General features: G+C 36.2%; 3 protein-coding genes across 4 annotated transcripts; 1 reads left to right on the top strand and 2 right to left on the bottom strand.

The window, feature by feature from the left end:
- The first annotated feature begins 356 nt into the window (after positions 1–356).
- Positions 357–7,812, top strand: LOC142527009 (F-box protein PP2-A15-like). Of its 2 annotated transcripts, XM_075631718.1 has the most exons (4): positions 357–487; positions 2,663–4,988; positions 5,619–5,737; positions 7,170–7,812. In XM_075631718.1, the coding sequence occupies exons 2-4, from the start codon at positions 4,677–4,679 to the stop codon at positions 7,630–7,632; spliced, it is 894 nt and encodes a 297-aa protein (XP_075487833.1). In that variant the 5' UTR covers positions 357–487; positions 2,663–4,676; the 3' UTR covers positions 7,633–7,812. The 2 variants fall into 2 exon arrangements, with proteins under 2 accessions (XP_075487833.1, XP_075487830.1); XM_075631715.1 differs by having other exon boundaries at positions 362–4,988.
- Positions 7,813–8,959: 1,147 nt separating this feature from the next.
- Positions 8,960–12,309, bottom strand: LOC142527000 (sulfite exporter TauE/SafE family protein 4-like). The gene is made up of 12 exons (XM_075631710.1): positions 11,896–12,309; positions 11,595–11,754; positions 11,224–11,424; positions 10,967–11,028; positions 10,833–10,878; positions 10,686–10,738; positions 10,510–10,596; positions 10,360–10,410; positions 10,025–10,264; positions 9,735–9,828; positions 9,484–9,624; positions 8,960–9,298 (listed from the first exon to the last, which is right to left on the bottom strand). Exons 1-12 carry the CDS (start codon positions 12,070–12,072, stop codon positions 9,216–9,218), a joined length of 1,395 nt encoding a protein of 464 aa, XP_075487825.1. The 5' UTR covers positions 12,073–12,309; the 3' UTR covers positions 8,960–9,215.
- Positions 12,310–16,649: 4,340 nt separating this feature from the next.
- LOC142526991 (uncharacterized) lies at positions 16,650–18,831 on the bottom strand. The gene is made up of 2 exons (XM_075631700.1): positions 17,287–18,831; positions 16,650–17,093 (listed from the first exon to the last, which is right to left on the bottom strand). The coding sequence occupies exons 1-2, from the start codon at positions 18,595–18,597 to the stop codon at positions 16,755–16,757; spliced, it is 1,650 nt and encodes a 549-aa protein (XP_075487815.1). The 5' UTR covers positions 18,598–18,831; the 3' UTR covers positions 16,650–16,754.
- Positions 18,832–19,118: the final 287 nt, after the last annotated feature.

The raw sequence follows: 19,118 nt of genomic DNA, 5'->3' as shown, positions 1-19,118 counted from the left end.
TTATTAATTAATATAAGATGTTTTAAAAGTATTTTTAAAGAATTGAGATTTATTGGGTATTTTTACCCGCATGATTTTAATTTTTAACGGTGCGCAAATTTTATCGAATCGGTGAACTTTTTGAGGGTTCGGCCGATAATTTCAAAAACTTTTCAACACGAAATATTTTTCGGGAGTGTGTTTGGGATCAATTGGCCAATTTTTAAACTTATTGGACTTAATTATCTTTTTAAACTTGTAATTATCAAATTAGGGTCCATTATCTATTAGTTCATTGTATAATGAACACCTAAACCCTTCTCAACCTAAACCCAATAATTGTCCAGCCGACACTTCACTCTCACCAACCGACACTCCCCTTCCCCCACCATATTTACATCGACTTTCAGCAAGAATTCATTAAAGAGGCTTCGGCCATTGCTTGTTCTTTCAAAAGGAATCCTTCCGGCGGTCGTTCTTCGATTCCCCTCGCGACTACATCACCAAGGCACGCCCCGTACCCTTCTTTCTGCATCATTTACGTCATATACATGCTGATGATTGTGTTCTTACAATTAAAATTTCGATCCATCCTAGTTTTCGGTTTTCTTGTATATTCTTGCATCTTGTGATCACCACTCACGTTTTTTTTTCTGGTAAGTTGCAAGGGGCTGCTGGTTTTCGGTGTTAGAGGGCTGATAGGACTTTAAAAAAAAAGGGGGACACCTTGCTGGTATCATGAACGGATCGAGCCTAGGGGGTTAAAGATCGGAGTTATGGTTGTAGGTCGACGTTTGTGGCAAGGTTCGTGTAGGAGCTGTAGGCGTTGGATCTTGTTGTTCCGTGTATGGCTGGTCCAGGGCTCTTGCCCATGGTTTAGGCAGTCTCTAATGGTCCTCGGATGAGTATATTTATGGTGTTTAGGGGTCTTGTTGGCCAGGAAGTATGCTGGAACGAGAAGAAGTGCAGCTGCGCAGATTTGTATGCATGTAAGGGCTATAGGTGTTTGATCTTATGATTTCGGCTAGAAGCTGGGTTGGGGCTCTTGGCTATGATTTAGGCAGTCTCTAAGGGTCCTAGGATGAGCCTAATTAAGGTGGTTTGTGGCTTGGTTGGCTAAAGAAAGCTGTACAACCAGAAACATGAAAGCTGCACAATTTGAGTCTCTTGTAGCTGCTGTCACGGTTCTGATTTTTTTGGGGCTTAGGTGATGGTTCTGAGTTAAAAAGGGCTTAACCATGGTCTTAAGTATTGTCTAAGGGTCGAGTCTAGGGCCTGGTTCGAGTCGGTTTAAGCATGAAGTAGTTAGAAGCATGCTAGGGTCACGGCTAGAGTTGGGCGATGGCTTGTTGGAATTTCCAGCAGCTGTTCATGGTCTTATTAGAGTGTCTAAAGGTCTGGTTTTGAGGTTTTTAGGACCTTTTAGATGTTTTTAAGGTATGGTAAAAAATTTGGGAAAGTTTTGGTTAAGTTTCGGTCCGATTCGGGTTAAAACCGGGACCCCGGTCCAAGTTTTAAAACGAATCGGTTAGTTTGTAAAATGAGCTAGAGTTTACGTCTATGAATGCTTATAAAATATGTTTTGAGATATTTTAAGGAAAGGTTCGGGTCAATTTTAGACGTCTAGGGGCAAAACTGTAATTTTTGGGTTTTCAGGGGCAAAATGGTTATTTTGCATCCAGAGTGAGATTTTGGTCCTGGCAGCGCCCTGAGCACAAATTCATGATATTTTAAATGTCCATGCATCATATTTACGATTTTTACGCAATTATGATAAATACGGTACATGCTTGGTTTAAATGAAAAATTATGTATATGCATGCTTTTATTAAGTGATGATGAATATGATGACACATTTTGAAGGAAGTGATTTAGTTGTGACTGACACGATGATATGATTGGAGATATCGTGAGGGAAAAGGCCCCAGAGGGAGCCCGTTTACGGGAGAAGGTCCCAGAGGGAGCCCGACGATCGTATTTCCATTGACACGATATGATGACATGATAGGCTCGGACTCAGTTGACGGGTGAGACTGTCGCTGATGTCCCCCGCCGTCGGGTACCACGGTTACACGTAGATGGATCCATCGACTGACATGATGACATGATGATACGAAAGTCACAGTTACGCATACGATATGATAACATGATGAGACATGTTTTGACACGTTACGATTTTACACGACACGCTTATGTTCATATAATGAGTTTATATTTTTTAGTTGTTCTTTTTGTCGTTTTGGTTGTTTATGAATGAATTTATATTTTTATGTCTGATTTAAAATTAGTTCATAGATATATTTAATTTTTAACAAGTTCAAATCAAGCTCAAACTCGAGCTCAATTCTATGTTTTACGAGCTCAAAAACGAGCCGAGCTCAAGCCAGACTTGTTAAACATGATAAACGAGCTATTAAGGAATCAAGCTCGAGCCCAGCTTGATTAACATGATAAACGAGCTTTTAACGAGCCGAGCTCGAGTTTTTTTCGAGCTTCGTAATTTCAATACAAACCGAACTCGAGCTTGATAATAGAAGCTCGAATCGAGCTCGAGCCTCAAACAATCCTAAACGAACCAAGCTCAAGCCTGATACTGTTTGGTTTGGATTGTTTACATCCGTACTTATCACAATCTTGATCGAGTTTTTTATGACCTTGGGGAGATTGATCCCAAATGATGCAGGTAGAAATATAGGATCAAGAAAATGGAAAAGAAAGTTGGCGGCAACAGAACAAATGTACCAAGAGCTCGAAGTGTTGGCCGAGCTTGAGCAGAATCTAAAGCGAATGCAAGCTGGTGCAGATTTAGGTGAGGTCCAAGTGCTTGAGTTTCAACAGAAGGTACTGCGGCAACACCAGCAAGAGTAGAATCTTCGTGAGATGTCTCCTTGGGTCAAAACATATGACTACACAGTCCGAATTCTTCTCAGATCTTTATTTACGATTGTTGAGAGGATCAAGAATGTATATGGGATTAACCAGATTGGTTACGTTGAAGGAATTAAAGACAATGAGCAGATTCACGGAAATTATCTTATTCGCAACAATTTTGCTTTGACTCGAACACCAGTTAACCCATCAAAAAACAGCCTATCTAGATTTCGAAATTCCCATGGGGAGGTCGATTTCGAATTTGGGCATAAGGAACAGAACATTTCTTGGGGGGTCTCACCCATCCATTCAGCTAAACGGTTCTCACCTGTTGGTTTCACTGGATGCACAAATTTTAGCTCTTGGATTATGAATGTAGTGTTAGATAAGTAAAAGTGTAAGTGTGTGAATGAACATTGGGAAGTGTGCCAAAAGTTTCACGTTGGAAAATGTGCCAATAAAAGATTCCTTATTAGTTCTATGTTTGAGCTATGAGTTTGAGTCCCAAAGGGTACCAGAAGTTTTTTGGAAAGGGAGAGGACGCTGGCAGGCTGGATCTCGGAAAAACACGCGCGCTGCGCTCCGCTCGGCGCGACGCGGTTTGGTTTGGTTTTGGTTGGTTTCGTTTGGTTTCTTGACCATATTAATCTTTTTGGACAAAGTTTATTTGGAATAATATTTTTCGAAACAATCCGATGTTTGCACACTTCAGTCAGTGCTTAGTCCGAATCAGTGTGGTGCTTCAATTCAAACAGTGTGTCTCGTGTGACTGCCTTTTGGTGTTGCACCGCGTCCCTTTGCATTAAACCGTGCGTCCTTTGCCTTGAAGGGTGTGTCTCATGACTCATTGCAGAAAGGTGTGTCCTCTGGATGTGTCCCTTGGCTTATGAGGTTCTCACTTTAAATAGTCCCTCTATATGCATTCATCAGATTTTCTTACTTATTCGACCATACATATTTTTGTTGTATTCTTTTCTTCCAAACTTAAAAGCTTCGGGATATCTTTGTTAGCTGCCATCCGTAACTTGTAGTGCTGCAGTTTCTGTATTAGAGTTGTTGTATCTTAGAGACGATTGTCATTTCGTATAGCACGTGAATACGGGCAAATTCGTCTTGCGGAAAAAGGATTTTTCTTGCCTCAACTCGTATTGTTCTCTGTTCCAAAAATCATTGTGAAACATATATATTACATGTAGGATGTCAATTTTTATAAAATGTAAAAGACTCGTTCGATCTAATGATATTGACATAATAATAACTTCTTTTTACGAGGAAGAAATTCCAACAGTCTCATGTTCTTAGGCGAATAGTGTGGACATTCTTTTAGTTAATTTCATTACTGTAATTAGTTTCAAAATTCATGAAACCTTAAAGTGTATGAATTGACTGATACTCGTAATCTGAAAATAACCTTTATTGGGTAGGCAACGAGAGTCACCAATCAAGCCAAAAACATAACTCTAACTTGAACTTGTGGCAAGAATCTTTAAAAAGCTTCAATCTTTTTGTCCAAATTTTTGATAATTAATTTTTTTTTAAAATGCGATTGGAAAATCACATTTTATAACATAATAAATATTTCTTCATGTAATAGCATAAAAATCACGAAGATATTAATTAATTAAATTAAAAATATCTAAACAAGACCAGGGAAAGAAAAACGAATACAACTGAACTGAGCAGACAGACAAAGCAGAAGGACGACTAATTGTGTAGGCATAAAACCAAGCAAACTTCGACACCCATTGTTCCCACCATCTTCCGTTGCCCCTACACGGAGGTGATCCGCCCCAATTGCTGAATTTAAGCCCCGCCGCTACGTATATATGGGTTCATCGTTATCCAATTTAACCGAAAACGGGTTGGGCAACGGGGTGCCGGGTCTTGGGGACATACCGGAGAGCTGCGTGGCGTGCGTGTTCCTCTATCTTACGCCACCGGAGATATGCAACTTGGCTCGACTCAACCGCGCCTTCCGCGGTGCTGCCTCATCCGACGCTGTTTGGGAGTCCAAGTTACCTTCCAATTACCACGACCTCCTTCACCTCTTATCCAATCCAGAAGTCTATCGAGCACTCTCCAAAAAAGACATATTTGCCCTCCTCTCCCGCCCCCTTCCCTTCGACGACGGGCACAAGGTATGCTACTTGATTTCCTCGGCTCTAATTTGGTGTTTATTTTTGGAATTATCGCTCTACATTTCTTCAGTATTCTGCGATTTTGACGTCTGTTGTCTCGGGAAAGTGATGTCTTGGTTGCTTCTGCTGGAATTAGAAATTAGTTTACTTGCAGCTACTTGATTTGTAATACCGATTTGGTCTGCAAGTTTTCATTGGTTTATCAATAATTCCGATTGTTCGTCAAAATTTCTTATGGGGAAGATGATATGGGCTTGTTTTTCAATTGGGATCAAGGATGTATAGCTATTTTGTTTGATAACGTGGAGAAATTTGTTGTATAGCTATTTTGTTTGATAACGTGGAGAAATTTGTTGTTGAGGATTGTACAGTTATATTCTACCTTGAATTTCTGGAACTATGTTTGATGTTTTCTGCGTGAAGTTTTGAAATTATTTGTATGATTTTCTGGTTTGGTGATCATATGGGTTGCGCATCTAGAACAGAAAATGTATATGGGTTGCGCATCTAATTCATCTGACATAGTATTAGTTTATTGAGTCATGACTAAGAATAACTTTGTTTTGTTTTTTATCCGGGTTTTCACTCAGTATTTGTGTATACTTATTATATTCACACCTGGATCTACAGGTAGCATGGGTGGACAGAGTTACTGGGAGAGTTTGTGTGTCTATATCGGCCAAGGCTATGGCAATTACGGGTATTGAGGACCGGAGATATTGGAGTTGGGTTCCAACAGAAGAATCTAGGTTAGTATCGATGATTTTTGTTGCATGATATTGAATACTCTCTACTTCTGGATACAATGTTGCTATTTTGTGGCATGAAGTTGGTGCTGTTTTCAAATATTCAAATATTATTGTTTCCATGAACTCTTGTTTAATCTCGATGCGCTTGAACTCGAAGTTGTGTCTGTGTTCCGTCTTTCAATGATGAGTGGTCGTCGACGGGATAATTGCGGCAAAACTTTCTAGGAAACGAGTTTTCATGAATTTGAGTTTATTACTGGTCCCATTTGTGAGAAGTATAAACAGTGTTGTTGTGTCATCTCTTCATAGCTCAAAGTCTTAGGACCATCAAGATACACAGGTTAAAACCTTTGGTGCTTAAAACCCTATAGATTTCAATGAGGTTTTCTTGGGTGATCTTTGTTGTTTGTTGTCCGACCAAGACTAATGTGCCTGTGTATGCCTTTAATAGTAATAGTCACGGTCCTATATTACCAAATTTCTGGCTTATACATCAGGGATTGTGTTTAGGTATAAATGCATTCTTGAGTCATGTCCTATGAACTCGGCCCTTTTGGTAGAATTGGTTCACAAGTGAATTCAATGGGATTTGTGAAAGTTGTTTGATTGAAAAAAATAAAAAAATGTTGCTCATATCGACATGTTGCTGCAGGAACTTCTGTTTTCACTCTCGTCATTATTCTTGTTTAGTCTGCTTTGGACATTCATTATATTTGTCAGAAGCATGGGGTATGAAACATGTCCAGTGCTTCAGCTTGAGTCATGCTGTTGGTGTAAAATTTAAATCAACGTGGTTCAGAGTGGTGCACTTGCCTATCATGTTGGATCCAAACCAATTTGGCTCTAAGACTTGGTGTACTCGATTGATCTTTGCTGCATTTTTAATTTGATAATAATCGCAGAAACATAAGTAAATCCCATTCCAAATTAAAAAATGAAAAAAGAAACATAAGTAAATCAAATGTTGAAAGCAGAATTTGCTCACTTTGCTGGACAACACATAATAAATTGCCAGAACAGAGACAGTTTAATACGCCATCTGGTTGAAGTAATTGGTCCAGGAAAAACCTAAAACATATTCATGCAACTTTCTTTCAGTTATACTTTTGTAAAGGTTATTTGCAATTCAATTTTTCTTAGTTATAATTGCGTTGACACTCCAATGTTGCCTTTTGTTTTTTGTGAAACAATCCAATGTTTTCATTTTTTGGGGGCAAAACACTTCAATGTTGCTTACCTCTACTAAAACTTGAAATATCCCATTTTGAAGTGAATTTCAACAGATGTGCTTCACAATAAACATTATGGCCCCAAACTATACTATCGTTTGATTTAACCATCTTGCTTTTGTTTCGTTATATTTCAATTGGATTCGAACGGAGCTGATTTTAAATTTGATTCCTATTGTTTCTTGTGCTGATCCTTTTTGCAGATTTAATGTCATAGCCTATTTGCAGCAAGTATGGTGGTTTGAAGTAGACGGGACAGTAAAATTCCCTCTCCCACCAGATATATACACTTTGTCATTTAGAATTCACCTCGGAAGATTCTCCAAAAGGCTTGGACGCCGTGTTTCCTATTTTGATCAAACTCATGGTTGGGATATCAAACCCGTGCAGTTCGAACTAACTACTTCAGATGGGCAGCAAGCATCGAGCGAATCCTTGTTAGAAGATATAGGAAATGATGACCCTTATGGAAATCATAAACGGGGTTCTTGGATAGAGTACAAGGTAGGTGAATTTATTGTCGGCGAATCCGATCCGCCAACAGAAGTTAAATTCTCAATGAAACAGATCGATTGCACTCATTCCAAAGGAGGACTTTGTGTTGATTCCGTATCGATAATCCCCAGCGAGTCGAATGGGCCTAGGAAAACAGGCATTTTGAAGTAAAGGCTACGATGCATATATGTATTCTGTAGTTATGTGGCGGGTTCTTTTTTCGGGTTTGTCATAGGTGTTAGCTTCTGAAGATCATTTAAACTTGGAGGATGTCATCTAAATCTTTTTGCTAGGTATGTGTCCTCTGTCCTTGTAATTTTTGTGCTTTTGTAATTGACATAGTTTTGTTCACTTTTTGCTTGTACCTAAGATCAGAGATCCTAAACTTCGAATTTTTGACACTGAGAGAAATTTTACTTCTTTTTTTAAATACCGAAAAGTAGCATTCTAAATTGGTCATTTTATTTGTTTGGGGTGATATGAAAGAATCAATACTAGGGGCTAAAGTAATAGAAAACCGCAAAATTGAGGGTCCATTATGTAATTGACCAAATGGTCGATGTCTTCTTGAATACACGTGGGTCTCAAATTATATTTTCTTTTTAATTTGCTGGCCCTAACATGTTATTAACAATTAATAATATGAAAGCTCATGTCATTATTTTAGGTTTGAAAATTTGAGCATATGAAATTATTAAATAGAATGAATTAAGTTGATTTAATAGTAAATATAATACTATTTTTTAATAAAATAGGATAAATACTTTCTATCTAAATATAATTCTAAATGAAATGTTTTTTTATATTGTAAATAAATAAAATTTATATTATAATAACGGGAAAAAATAATTTTTTAAGAATATAAGTATGGTATTGTTTTAAACTACAAAAATATAATGTAATTGTTTTTATTACTGGCAAGACTACTTGATTTTTTTTTTTTTTTTTTTTTTTTGAGACGAAGACTACTTGATTATGGACCTAAGACTAGCTTATTTCATATAAAAAAATATAAAGAAACAATTAAATATAATTAAATAAATTAAAAAAATTACACGAAATCAGCAGAACTCAAATATAAGACACCTCGATCTTAATTATTGGATCGATGTCCGAAAAAAAAGTGTTAGAAACGTGGTGGATTTAGATTTATTATCCACATATATATTTTATATTTTATACTTTATTTTTGTGATTTGATATTTAGATGCTGTTGCAACCATACAAAATCTCATATCAAAACAAAATTGAATACGCAAATCCATGCCAACGACTTTGCCAAGCTCTTCTTATGCGTGACAACTGACATTGTCAGTATATCAGTTTTACCCTTGTGTTTTTTCTCTTCACTTTTATTTATTTTTACAGTTGAGTTTTCTTTGATTTTAACCATTTTAATCATACTATTACTAGATTTTATTTTATTTTTTTGTAGTACAGTTTCTTTGCTGTTTTAATTTTTAAATTTTTACTTTGAATCGATGGGTATTGACCAAATAACAAATACAAATTCTTTCAAATATATTCACCAACAAATATATTCAAACACTCGCATGATCTTTTTATTGAACAAAAATGGCTAATCGCAAATCCAAACTCTTGTAGGCACACAACACAAGGGAACACCCCGACGGATTTGGTCAATTAGGCATTGGCCAACACCCCTAATTTATGTTTACTTCATAAACACAAGCTTTCTTGATTTTGATATAACTAATTAGCTTCTTCAAATATTTTACTTTTCCCGGATGAAATTACTGGTTGCTGCAGAAATCCAAGAACCCCATGAATTCATGGTTGTGTATCATCTTGATGCTTTTGTCTATACCGACCATGCCTGCGAGAAACAAGAAAAGATCAAGGATCGATCGCAAACATTTTTGGCTCTAAAAAATCCCTTTTGAAATTAAATGACGCCAGGATTAAATTTTGACATGGAGGATGTGTTTGTTATCCTTCAATTATACATTTCTATATGAAAAAAATTAAAATAAAGAGATATTGAATCTTGTGGTTGGTTACCCATTGTGAGGGCACTAGCGAAAATGACACTGGCGAGAATGAATACAATGATCGAAGCTCTCCCTAAAATTGTAGTCATCTTTCTTATGAAAAACTGGCCCCAGAAGCCAGCCAAGATTGACACCGACATGAGGTATAATCCTGCACGACAAATATTTCTTGGTTTTAAAATCAATTATATATGATTCTTGGAGTTTTCTATTAAATACGAAATAATTGTGATCATGCAAAATGAAAAATCATATACATACCATAGGGAATGGGAAACCTTTTGAGGAGATAGAACTCCACCACAGACAAGGAAGATGAAAATGTCATCACAAATGTTGCTGTCGCGCTAGCCACCTGAAATAACAAAAAAATTGATCTGTTACCAGTTCAGATGGACATTTCACTCTCACAAGTTGGACATCACCAAAGAAATATACAATGAGATTCATTGGCTAGAAACGAAAGCTTGGATTCAAACATGGTATCGTAGCATATGTGTTGAGGATCACATATTCAAAAACTATATATGATAGCCTGAAAACTGCCATACCTGTGGGATTACTCCAATCTCTAGCAGAAGAGGACCAAGAATGAAACCACCACCGGATCCTAATAAGCCGCCAACAGTACCACCTAAGATGCCACAAAGTGCACAAAACGCAAGATTTGTAGCCGTCCATTCTATGGCGGCCTCACATACAAGTTCCGAATTTCCAGCCATTCTCCTTTTCTTGCTCTCCTTGTACAGTTTGGAACATTCATATCCAAACACAGCAAGAGCAACAGGGAACTGAAGACAAAATAGAGAACTAATTCTTGAGACAGATGGCTCAAACTGTCAAACACATAAATGGATTAAATTTATCCCAATAAATGTTGATGTACCTGTAACAAGTTGAGCACCCAATACAATGTACTGCAAGCTTTCGTATTGTTCTACTAACCAATAAATCATATCGATAAATATCACTGAAAACAAGTTGCTAAACTTACAGAAAGGAAGATTTTAGATAGCATGTGTATATATTTGCTTGCCTTGATCACTTGAAGAAGTAGGAAGCAAATCCACACAAGTAGTAGGACTAAAATTCTTTTGATATTAAGGTTATCTCTCACAGTTTGCTGAAACATAGCATGTACGAAATCAACCTCAATGTCTTAAACAGCTAGTGCTGAAACAGACGAAAGATATTGAAGTGAAGTTTACTCACCAAAGCTGTTTTCTCCTCTCTGGGAATCAATGGTTCATGAGTGTCGATCAGCACTGATCAAAGCGGTGAAACAAGGAAATGAAAAGATCAACTCTATCCCGGAAATTTGTAACAAAATATAATTCTTACATATAATCCGCTACTTACACTCGCCACGAGAATTCACAAAAGTTCGTTTATCTGTCATGGCTTTCTGCAATTAGAGTGTTTTGGAACATATTAAAATCAATAAAATTGATCACAAAATAGGTCTATAGACACTATTTGTAAGAGCAACCAACCTTGAGAATGGTCTCGTCCTTCCACATCTCAATTGCCCTGAGAAAGGACTTGGAAGAAGTCCCTGTAAATAACACATCGAAATTTAACGAATCAAAGATTTATTGCCTAGGATGAGTACAGATAGTAATGAATCTCCCACTCAAGACAAAAAAAATTAACTCTCGATTAAATTGTTTTACACTAATCTGCGTTCTTGATCATTAAGTAGGATGAAATCCAAAAGAATGTTGCAAAGAAGTGCTATGCCACTACATACCCACGAACAAGATTATGATCAACACAGTGATAAGCCAATAGGGGAAAAAAACACTCAAAGATACACCAATTGTGATTCCAAGCATAAGCATAGGCTGGAATAAAAGGGCCAAATCATAGTCAATTATTGGCACTTCTCTGCATGGATGAGGAACTCTTAAATTGTACCAAACAGAAGATGCTGAAGCCCCCATTATCATGCCTACACCACAGATCAAGTTCAAAATCAGTCATCTTTAGGTACAAATTCTTGGCCTTTACACTTTAAAAAGAAAAAGCTACAAATCTTATAATATAATAACATTTCTCCATTCCAAATCTTGAATCAACAAGCAAAAATGTTCAAGAACTGCTGTTTGCTAAAGTTCTTACACTTGGAGATAGCAGCAGCAGACTTGGTATCGAAGCCAACTATCAAAGTTAGCATAGGGACAAAAATGCCACCGCCTCCAACACCGCCCACTGTTCCACACGCAGAGCCCAAGAAGCCTATCACCGTAGCCAACACAATCTTCCAACTAAACCTCAATTCCTGCCGCAAACCAATTAAACCAGTTCCCGAAAAAATCCCATCTTTAGTCATAGAACAACAAAATCTCGTTTTCAAAAAAAAAAAAAAAAATTCATTCTCGCTCACGCATGCAGAATACAAAACGAGAATACATATACTCACCGGCCAAACTTTATCTTCAGACCCATCTTTTCTGGACAACATATCGGGATTAGAAGCAGAAAGAAGATATGGGTTTCCCTTGTCGCCGCCATTGGAGTTATTGTTGACTAAATGTACAGAGATAACAGCCAAAGAAAAGCCTGTCAACAAGTACACAGCCAACCCCTTCGCGGCCATGTCCTTTCACCTTCACCCAGGAAATAAAACAACGTAGAAATTTCCACTACACTTGGATAGAATATGGAGTCCGATTTATATAGGCAGAGAGAAAAAAAAGGAGTAATCCCCGACACATGTGATATGGGTAGCTGCACCAATGGCCAATGCTACAGGTGAGAGAAAGGTGGCTGCGATCTCCCCATGCTTATCCGGAATGGTTTTTCTTCTATTCCAAGACCCCGATATCATCATAAGCAGATAAATACTCAAAATATAAAATAAAATAATCTCCAAATGACACTGAAAAAGGAAACATGAAGGTTACCAGCGGTGAACATGGCAAATTTTAAATGGTCCACAAAATTTAAAATATTCTTTGGAATCTTCTGTTTTTTGGAAACATATATACTTTCGAATCTTGAGAATCTTATTTCGTCGGGAGATTAGTATCATTAACTTAAACTAATAAATGACAGGATATTCTTAAATGTCTCATTAGTATAAAAACTGAAGCAAAATAAATATTAAAATGCTTAGTAATTAAAACGAAAAAATTAACATCTGATCTTTAAAAATATATAATATATTTAATGAAAATTTGAGAATTAATGATATATGAATAAATATTTATAAGAAGGCATGAAAATGTAGTTATATTAATATAGAAATATACATTTGGTAAATATCGTCAATCAGTCAGTCATTCAGTCGGCATAATAATTGTATACTATTTATTGGGTTATTTTTTTGGTGTGGATGAGGATCAGACACATGAACATTTCAAGACAATGAAATGCACGTGGTACATTTTCTTTTTTATATATATTAACTTGTAGTTGTAAAATATTTTTTTAATTTATTTATTTTATCATATCAAAATTGTAGAAATTAGAGAGAGACTACAGCAAAATTTGATAGATATAATATTAAAAATAAATTATAATGATAATTTTTTTAAAAAATTTTGGTGTAATCTTTTGTTTTGCTTTTATTTTTGACAAATTCTTTATCACAAAAACTCATATAAGACGGTCTCACGGGTCAATTTTGTGAAACAGATATTCTATATGGGTCAACCGACGAAAAAGTATTACTTTTTATGTCAAATATATTACTTTTTATTGTAAATATGGATATAATTGATATGTCTCACGGATAAAGATCCGTGAGATCGTTTTATGAAAAACCTACTCATTCTTTATATATTAATATCATTAGTATAGATAAACATGTGTGTGTGTGAATTTTTAAATTTAAATAAAACATACCAAGTGGAAATGCATGGTAACCTCAAATCTTAGTTAGTTATTTTAATATATGTAATTTTAAATACTAATCGAATTTAAAATAAAATATTGAACAAAATATATTGAATTGAGAAATTTGGTAAAAGAGGAAAAAAAATGTAATAAAGTTGATGACAAAATAAAAACTCTCATTAGAATCTCACTAGTGCGGTCTTCCATTGACGCAGAGAAATTAGGATTGAGAGAAAATTCACAAATCTTGCACTGATTTTCATCCGATTCATATTGGTTTCAGGTCATTAGATTATATATATTTTTTGTTTTATTATATTATATTATATATATTTTCGAGACTTTATACGTGGATCAATATATTAAAGATATATAAATTTATTATAAGTTATTTGAAAACGAAATTTGGAAGCTTGTAATTATTTGGTGTGACTGAAGCCTGAAATGATCCTCGATTTCCAGATGAATGAATCTAATAGATTAAAAAGAAAATAATTGATGGGAAATTTCATAAATATCTAACATCGGGAAAAAATTTTACCCACGTATTTATTATTTTAATTTTTCAGGGGACTTAAATTAAAAAGTATTTATCTGACCTGGGCCGTTAGAACCCTTTCTCCTGCGGAAATTACAATAGAATTTATATTCGAGATGAAATTAATATTGTTTGCGATATTTCTTTCTTTTTTTAAAAAAAATTAAAAAATACATTTAAGGTAGGTAGAAGAAAAGAAATATTCATAATTAAAAAAGGGATTTTTGTTCAAAATTTATTTTTAAAATCCAAATCTGTTCAAATTTCATCCATTTTAATGAGATGAGTTTTTAGTAAACTAAACAATGAAGACTTATACATCCAATTATACCTTCGAAATTCCATCTCTATGTGAATTTTGATCTCTCTATAAAATAAGTTCGGTCAAAAACCTACTTCTATGAGGTTATGTCCAGATGTCAAGTGAATCTACTAAACATAAAATGTTATAATCATACATGGACTTATTCAAACTAAAAAACTTTCTTTTTTCGAATGACGCATCTATAACACACATTCAGTACATTTCACTCGGTGAGCACCACTCGTCTTTACGATCTGCCTCAATCGAATTCTCTTTGATACAACAGATTGTTCTCTCCTGAGAACTTCAAATTCCTCTCCCGAATAATAAAGTATCATCACCTTTTTGTAATAACTACACGAAATGAACAATTTAGAGTTTCTTCTCCAAATTAAAAGTCGTGTGCTTCAAGTGATACACAAGCCTATGTCTTCACGAAATCTTGTCATAAAATTTTGATTACATTTTATCATTATTTAATCAAGAGTTTAAAATATTATCAATACAAACCTATACACGTCTTTAATATAAACTTATCAGTTCAACTAATATAGAATAAAGCTATACACATCATCAAAAAACAACCGACCAAAAGATATCTTCAATAGCTTAAACCAACAACATTAGAAATTAAACACTAATAAAACTAAATATGCACATTCCAGAAATATCAAAACAAGCCAATTAGAAATGACACTCACACTTTTTAGACAAGTACTAAAATGATATCTTCTTTTCTTTAAAAAAAAAATTACACAAAATGTTTAAATTTATTATAGGCATGTGAGTGGGGATTGATGCGGTGTGGATCAGGCAGTCTTCGAGGACTCGAAACAAAATTTGCATAGGATTGTCCCATTTTGGTTCTTACTTAGCGCACGAAGGTTTCGTTCCATCAAAAAGTGGGTAATGCAACGGGGAATTTACTCCCAATGCAGCATCCAGGGAGTCGTGCTTCGTCAACTAAGATGTTGTGCATCCTTTCTAAGCCAAGATCCCCACCAAACTCAACGGATCGAAAATCGACGATTCCGGTTTCGGTTTCGGCAGAAGAGGAACTGAAACCAAAGATCAAGAGATCTTTGGTATAATATTCCTACCTTGTTGAATTAAAAGCAAATCATAAATCCTCAATTTTGATACCAGTTTTTGAGAAACTATTCCAACTTTGGCCGACAGTTTATTGCTAGCCTCTACAAGCATAAATCTCGTGGGCTAAAAAAAGTGGTGACAATTTGAATGAACACATTAATCTCGAATGCAGATGTTCAGCCCAATTCACTTAACCAACTGGACTTCATTTACCCGCTTCTGTTGTATGGACCTTTTCTTTATTAAAATATCCTCTTACTATTACGGGTGCTACAATTTTTGAGTACTGTCATGTTTGTTCATTCGTGATATAGATTGACTTAATATATGATAAAAAAATTAATATTTTGATACAATTTTTGAGTACTGTCATGTTTGTTCATTCGTGATATAGATTGACTTAATATATGATAAAAAATTAATATTTTGATATAAAAAATTATATTTTTTATAAATTAAATAAGAAATTGACTAGTGACATTTCATAGAAGTTTTTGTATTAATATTTTTCTTGTTCTAACTAAATAATTTCAAACTTTTTCAATAAATCCATACAGACTTTTAAAAAATTAAGTATTTACAATTTTAAAGAACTGTTTTTAAATTTTGCATTAAGAAATTACTAAATGAACAACTTCTACAGCAAGAGTCAAGGGTAAAACAGTGCTATCCAGAGATTGCGTTGAGACGGTGAAAACTAACAAAATGTCACCGTATCGATTCATAAATTTTAAAGAATAAACGTCTTGTGAAATATTTTTACGAATTTTTATCTTTAAGACATGTACCGATACTCACAATAAAAAATAATATTCTTAACATAAAAAATGATAAATTTTTATGGATGATCTAAATAAGAGATCCGTCTCACAAAATATAACTCGTAAGACTATCTCACACAATTTGTCATTCTTTTAAATTGAAATTTGTTCTAAATTTCCAGTTATTTATACTCGATTATATATAATTTTAAATATTATTATTTAACAGAAAACCTAAATTTTTAAGAAACTTTAATATGATAATATTAATACTGATACCGATAATAAAAAAGTCTCACCTTTACAAAAAGAAATGTTTCACGATGATCAAGCAACGTACATTTGATTTAGGACCCACTACGGAAGTATAGCTTTTGCTAATTTGCATAGCGCACAAAAATAAAACGTGATTAGGGACAAAAGAATTAAAATTAAACTTTAGATTACCAAATTTCTATTTAATATATTTCATGCAAATAAAACATTAATATAATTACTATATTATTATACTTTCCAGCAAGCCCAAGTAATAAAAAAAGTACCCCTGGTAATTGCAGATGTGAAGTATGGTTAATATTAATTAAACAAAATTAAAAATTAAAACAAGAACTAAAGATTAAGAATCAAAACAAAAAACAAGATTCAATATTAATCTTTATTTTATTTTATATAATAGCAAAAGATTACAATCCCCGACATACACAAATTCCCATAATACATACAGATATATACAAAATATATTTCATTTAAGACACGTGGCGTCTCCCCGAACGATTCAAACGTATCCGAGACACGCCCCCCTCATCCATCGGTCCGACGTCGTTGAACGTCTGAGCTGCGAGCTGATCCGACTCTTTCAGGGTGGAAGCGGTGCTTCCAGCCGTCGTATCCTCCACTGGTACCACCACCGGCGTCCCTTCGTTGTCCACCGCCAGTCTATGCCCCGGCTTCGGCTCACCGTGGCCTCCATATGTAACCTCTCTTTTCTCTGTTTGCTGCTTGTCATCATCTTTCTCACGTTCTCCTTCGATCTTCATCTCTTCCATTTTCCTTCTCGCGTCTTCCTTTGTCTCTTCGTATTTCTCCTGCATCACATTTACAGCGGATTAAATGCCGGAGGGCAGATTCAATTTTAGGATAAAACTAGATCTCTATTTCATCTTGCCATCGAGAAATTACACATCTTTCTTATTCGTTATTCCAGAACCATGAAAACAAATGATACAAAGAAGTACAACCAACAATATTCCGTAATGAATTAACTCATAATCTGCTAACCTTGGCTGCTTCTGTAGTTTCCCCCGCCTTGTGTTTCGCGGTCTCGCCAGTTTCTTCCGCCGCTTGCTTCGTCTCCTCTTTCTTTCCAATCAAGTAATCCATAGCTCGTCTAGCAGCGCCGGCTGCCGAATCTTTCAATTCAGTGATCGTGTCCACAGTTTTATCCTGTCCTTCCCTGGCTTTCGCAGTAGTATAATCCTTGTACTCACCGGCCTTCTCCATTGTTGCATCTTTAGTGTCTCTGGCTTTATCCATTGTTGAATCCTTCGCTTGTTGCGCTTTATCCACAGCATAGTCTTTATATTCGCCAACTTTCCCCTCCACGGCATCTTTCGTCCCTTTGCCCTCCTCCGCTGCAGAATCCTTGGTCTCTGTAGCCTTCTCTAACGCAGAATCCTTCATCTCTTTAGATTTCTCGGCCGTATGGCCTTCGTACTCCTCAGCCTTCTGGGCGGCAGAGTCCTTCATTTCCTTCCCTTTCTCTTCAGCCTTGGCCGCAGTCTCATGGGTACTTTCGGCAGCTTCTTGAGACTTACCCAGTACGGCTTCCTTAGCCTGCCCTACTGTTTCCCCCGCCTTGTGTTTCGCGGTCTCGCCAGTTTCTTCCGCCGCTTGCTTCGACCCCTCTTTCTTTCCAATCAAGTAATCCATAGCTCGTCTAGCAGCGCCGGCTGCCGAATCTTTCAATTCGGTGATCTTGTCCACAGTTGTATCCTGTCCTTCCCTAGCTTTCGCAGTAGTATAATCGTTGTACTCACCGGCCTTCTCCATTGTTGCATCTTTAGTCTCTCTGGTTTTATCCATTGTTGAATCCTTCGCTTGTTGCGCTTTATCCACAGCATAGTCTTTATATTCGCCAACTTTCCCCTCCACGGCATCTTTCGTCCCTTTGCCCTCCTCTGCTGCAGAATCCTTGGTCTCTGTAGCCTTCTCTAACGCAGAATCCTTCATGTCTCTAGATTTCTCGGCCGTATGGCCCTCGTACTCCTCAGCCTTCCGGGCGGCAGAGTCCTTCATTTCCTTCCCTTTCTCTTCAGCCTTGACCGCAGTTTCACGGGTACTTTCGGCAGCTTCTTGAGACTTACCCAGTACGGCTTCCTTAGCCTGCCCTACTGTTTCCTGCACTGTGCTGATCAGGTTCTCGATGATCCCGGGCCCCCACTCGTCTTGCTTCCCACCTGTTTGATTTAAATGCCACGGCTGTTCTTCCATTTTAACTTCCGGATCTCTCTTTTCCCTGATCGCTTCACTCATCTCCTCCGCCTCTGTCTTCGCACCTGCTTCCGCCCTCTCTTCTTGTCTTGAAGCCATTCTAGTAACCGCAGAATTAAACTAAATTATTAAATTGAAACAAAACACTCGAAACAGATGATATGATGAAATGCTGTTAACTTGGCACAAGCTTTTAGTTGGTATTTATGGGATCTTATCACCAAGCGGGGGAATATATGCTGGCTAGGTGATTCTTTAAAAATTAATTAGATTTTTCAGAGACTGACAGGTAGAAATGGATGCGTCGTTGGACTCCATCGCCACGCCATGTGGCGTGTCTGTGGCGCTAGATTGGGATGACATGTAGAAGTCTCGAGAGGCGGCGGACTTCATCCTCCGACCCAGAAGCAGACCTAATCCACGTTATGGTTATAATACGGACATGTGTTTTTATTCAGAAATAGTTTTCTTTACAAATTAAAAGTAGATAAACAACTGGTCGAGAAATGAGAACAATAGATAAATCATTTGGGGTATTAAATTAAACATTTTCAGATAAAAGACACTGTAATTGACATTGATCATGCCCCAAAAGTTAAATCTCATAGTTACTTTAAGCG

This window comes from Primulina tabacum, chromosome 2, assembly GCF_025594145.1.
Source record: "Primulina tabacum isolate GXHZ01 chromosome 2, ASM2559414v2, whole genome shotgun sequence".
NCBI classification, from domain to species: domain Eukaryota; kingdom Viridiplantae; phylum Streptophyta; class Magnoliopsida; order Lamiales; family Gesneriaceae; genus Primulina; species Primulina tabacum.
This window is presented reverse-complemented; position numbering and strand designations above follow the sequence as displayed.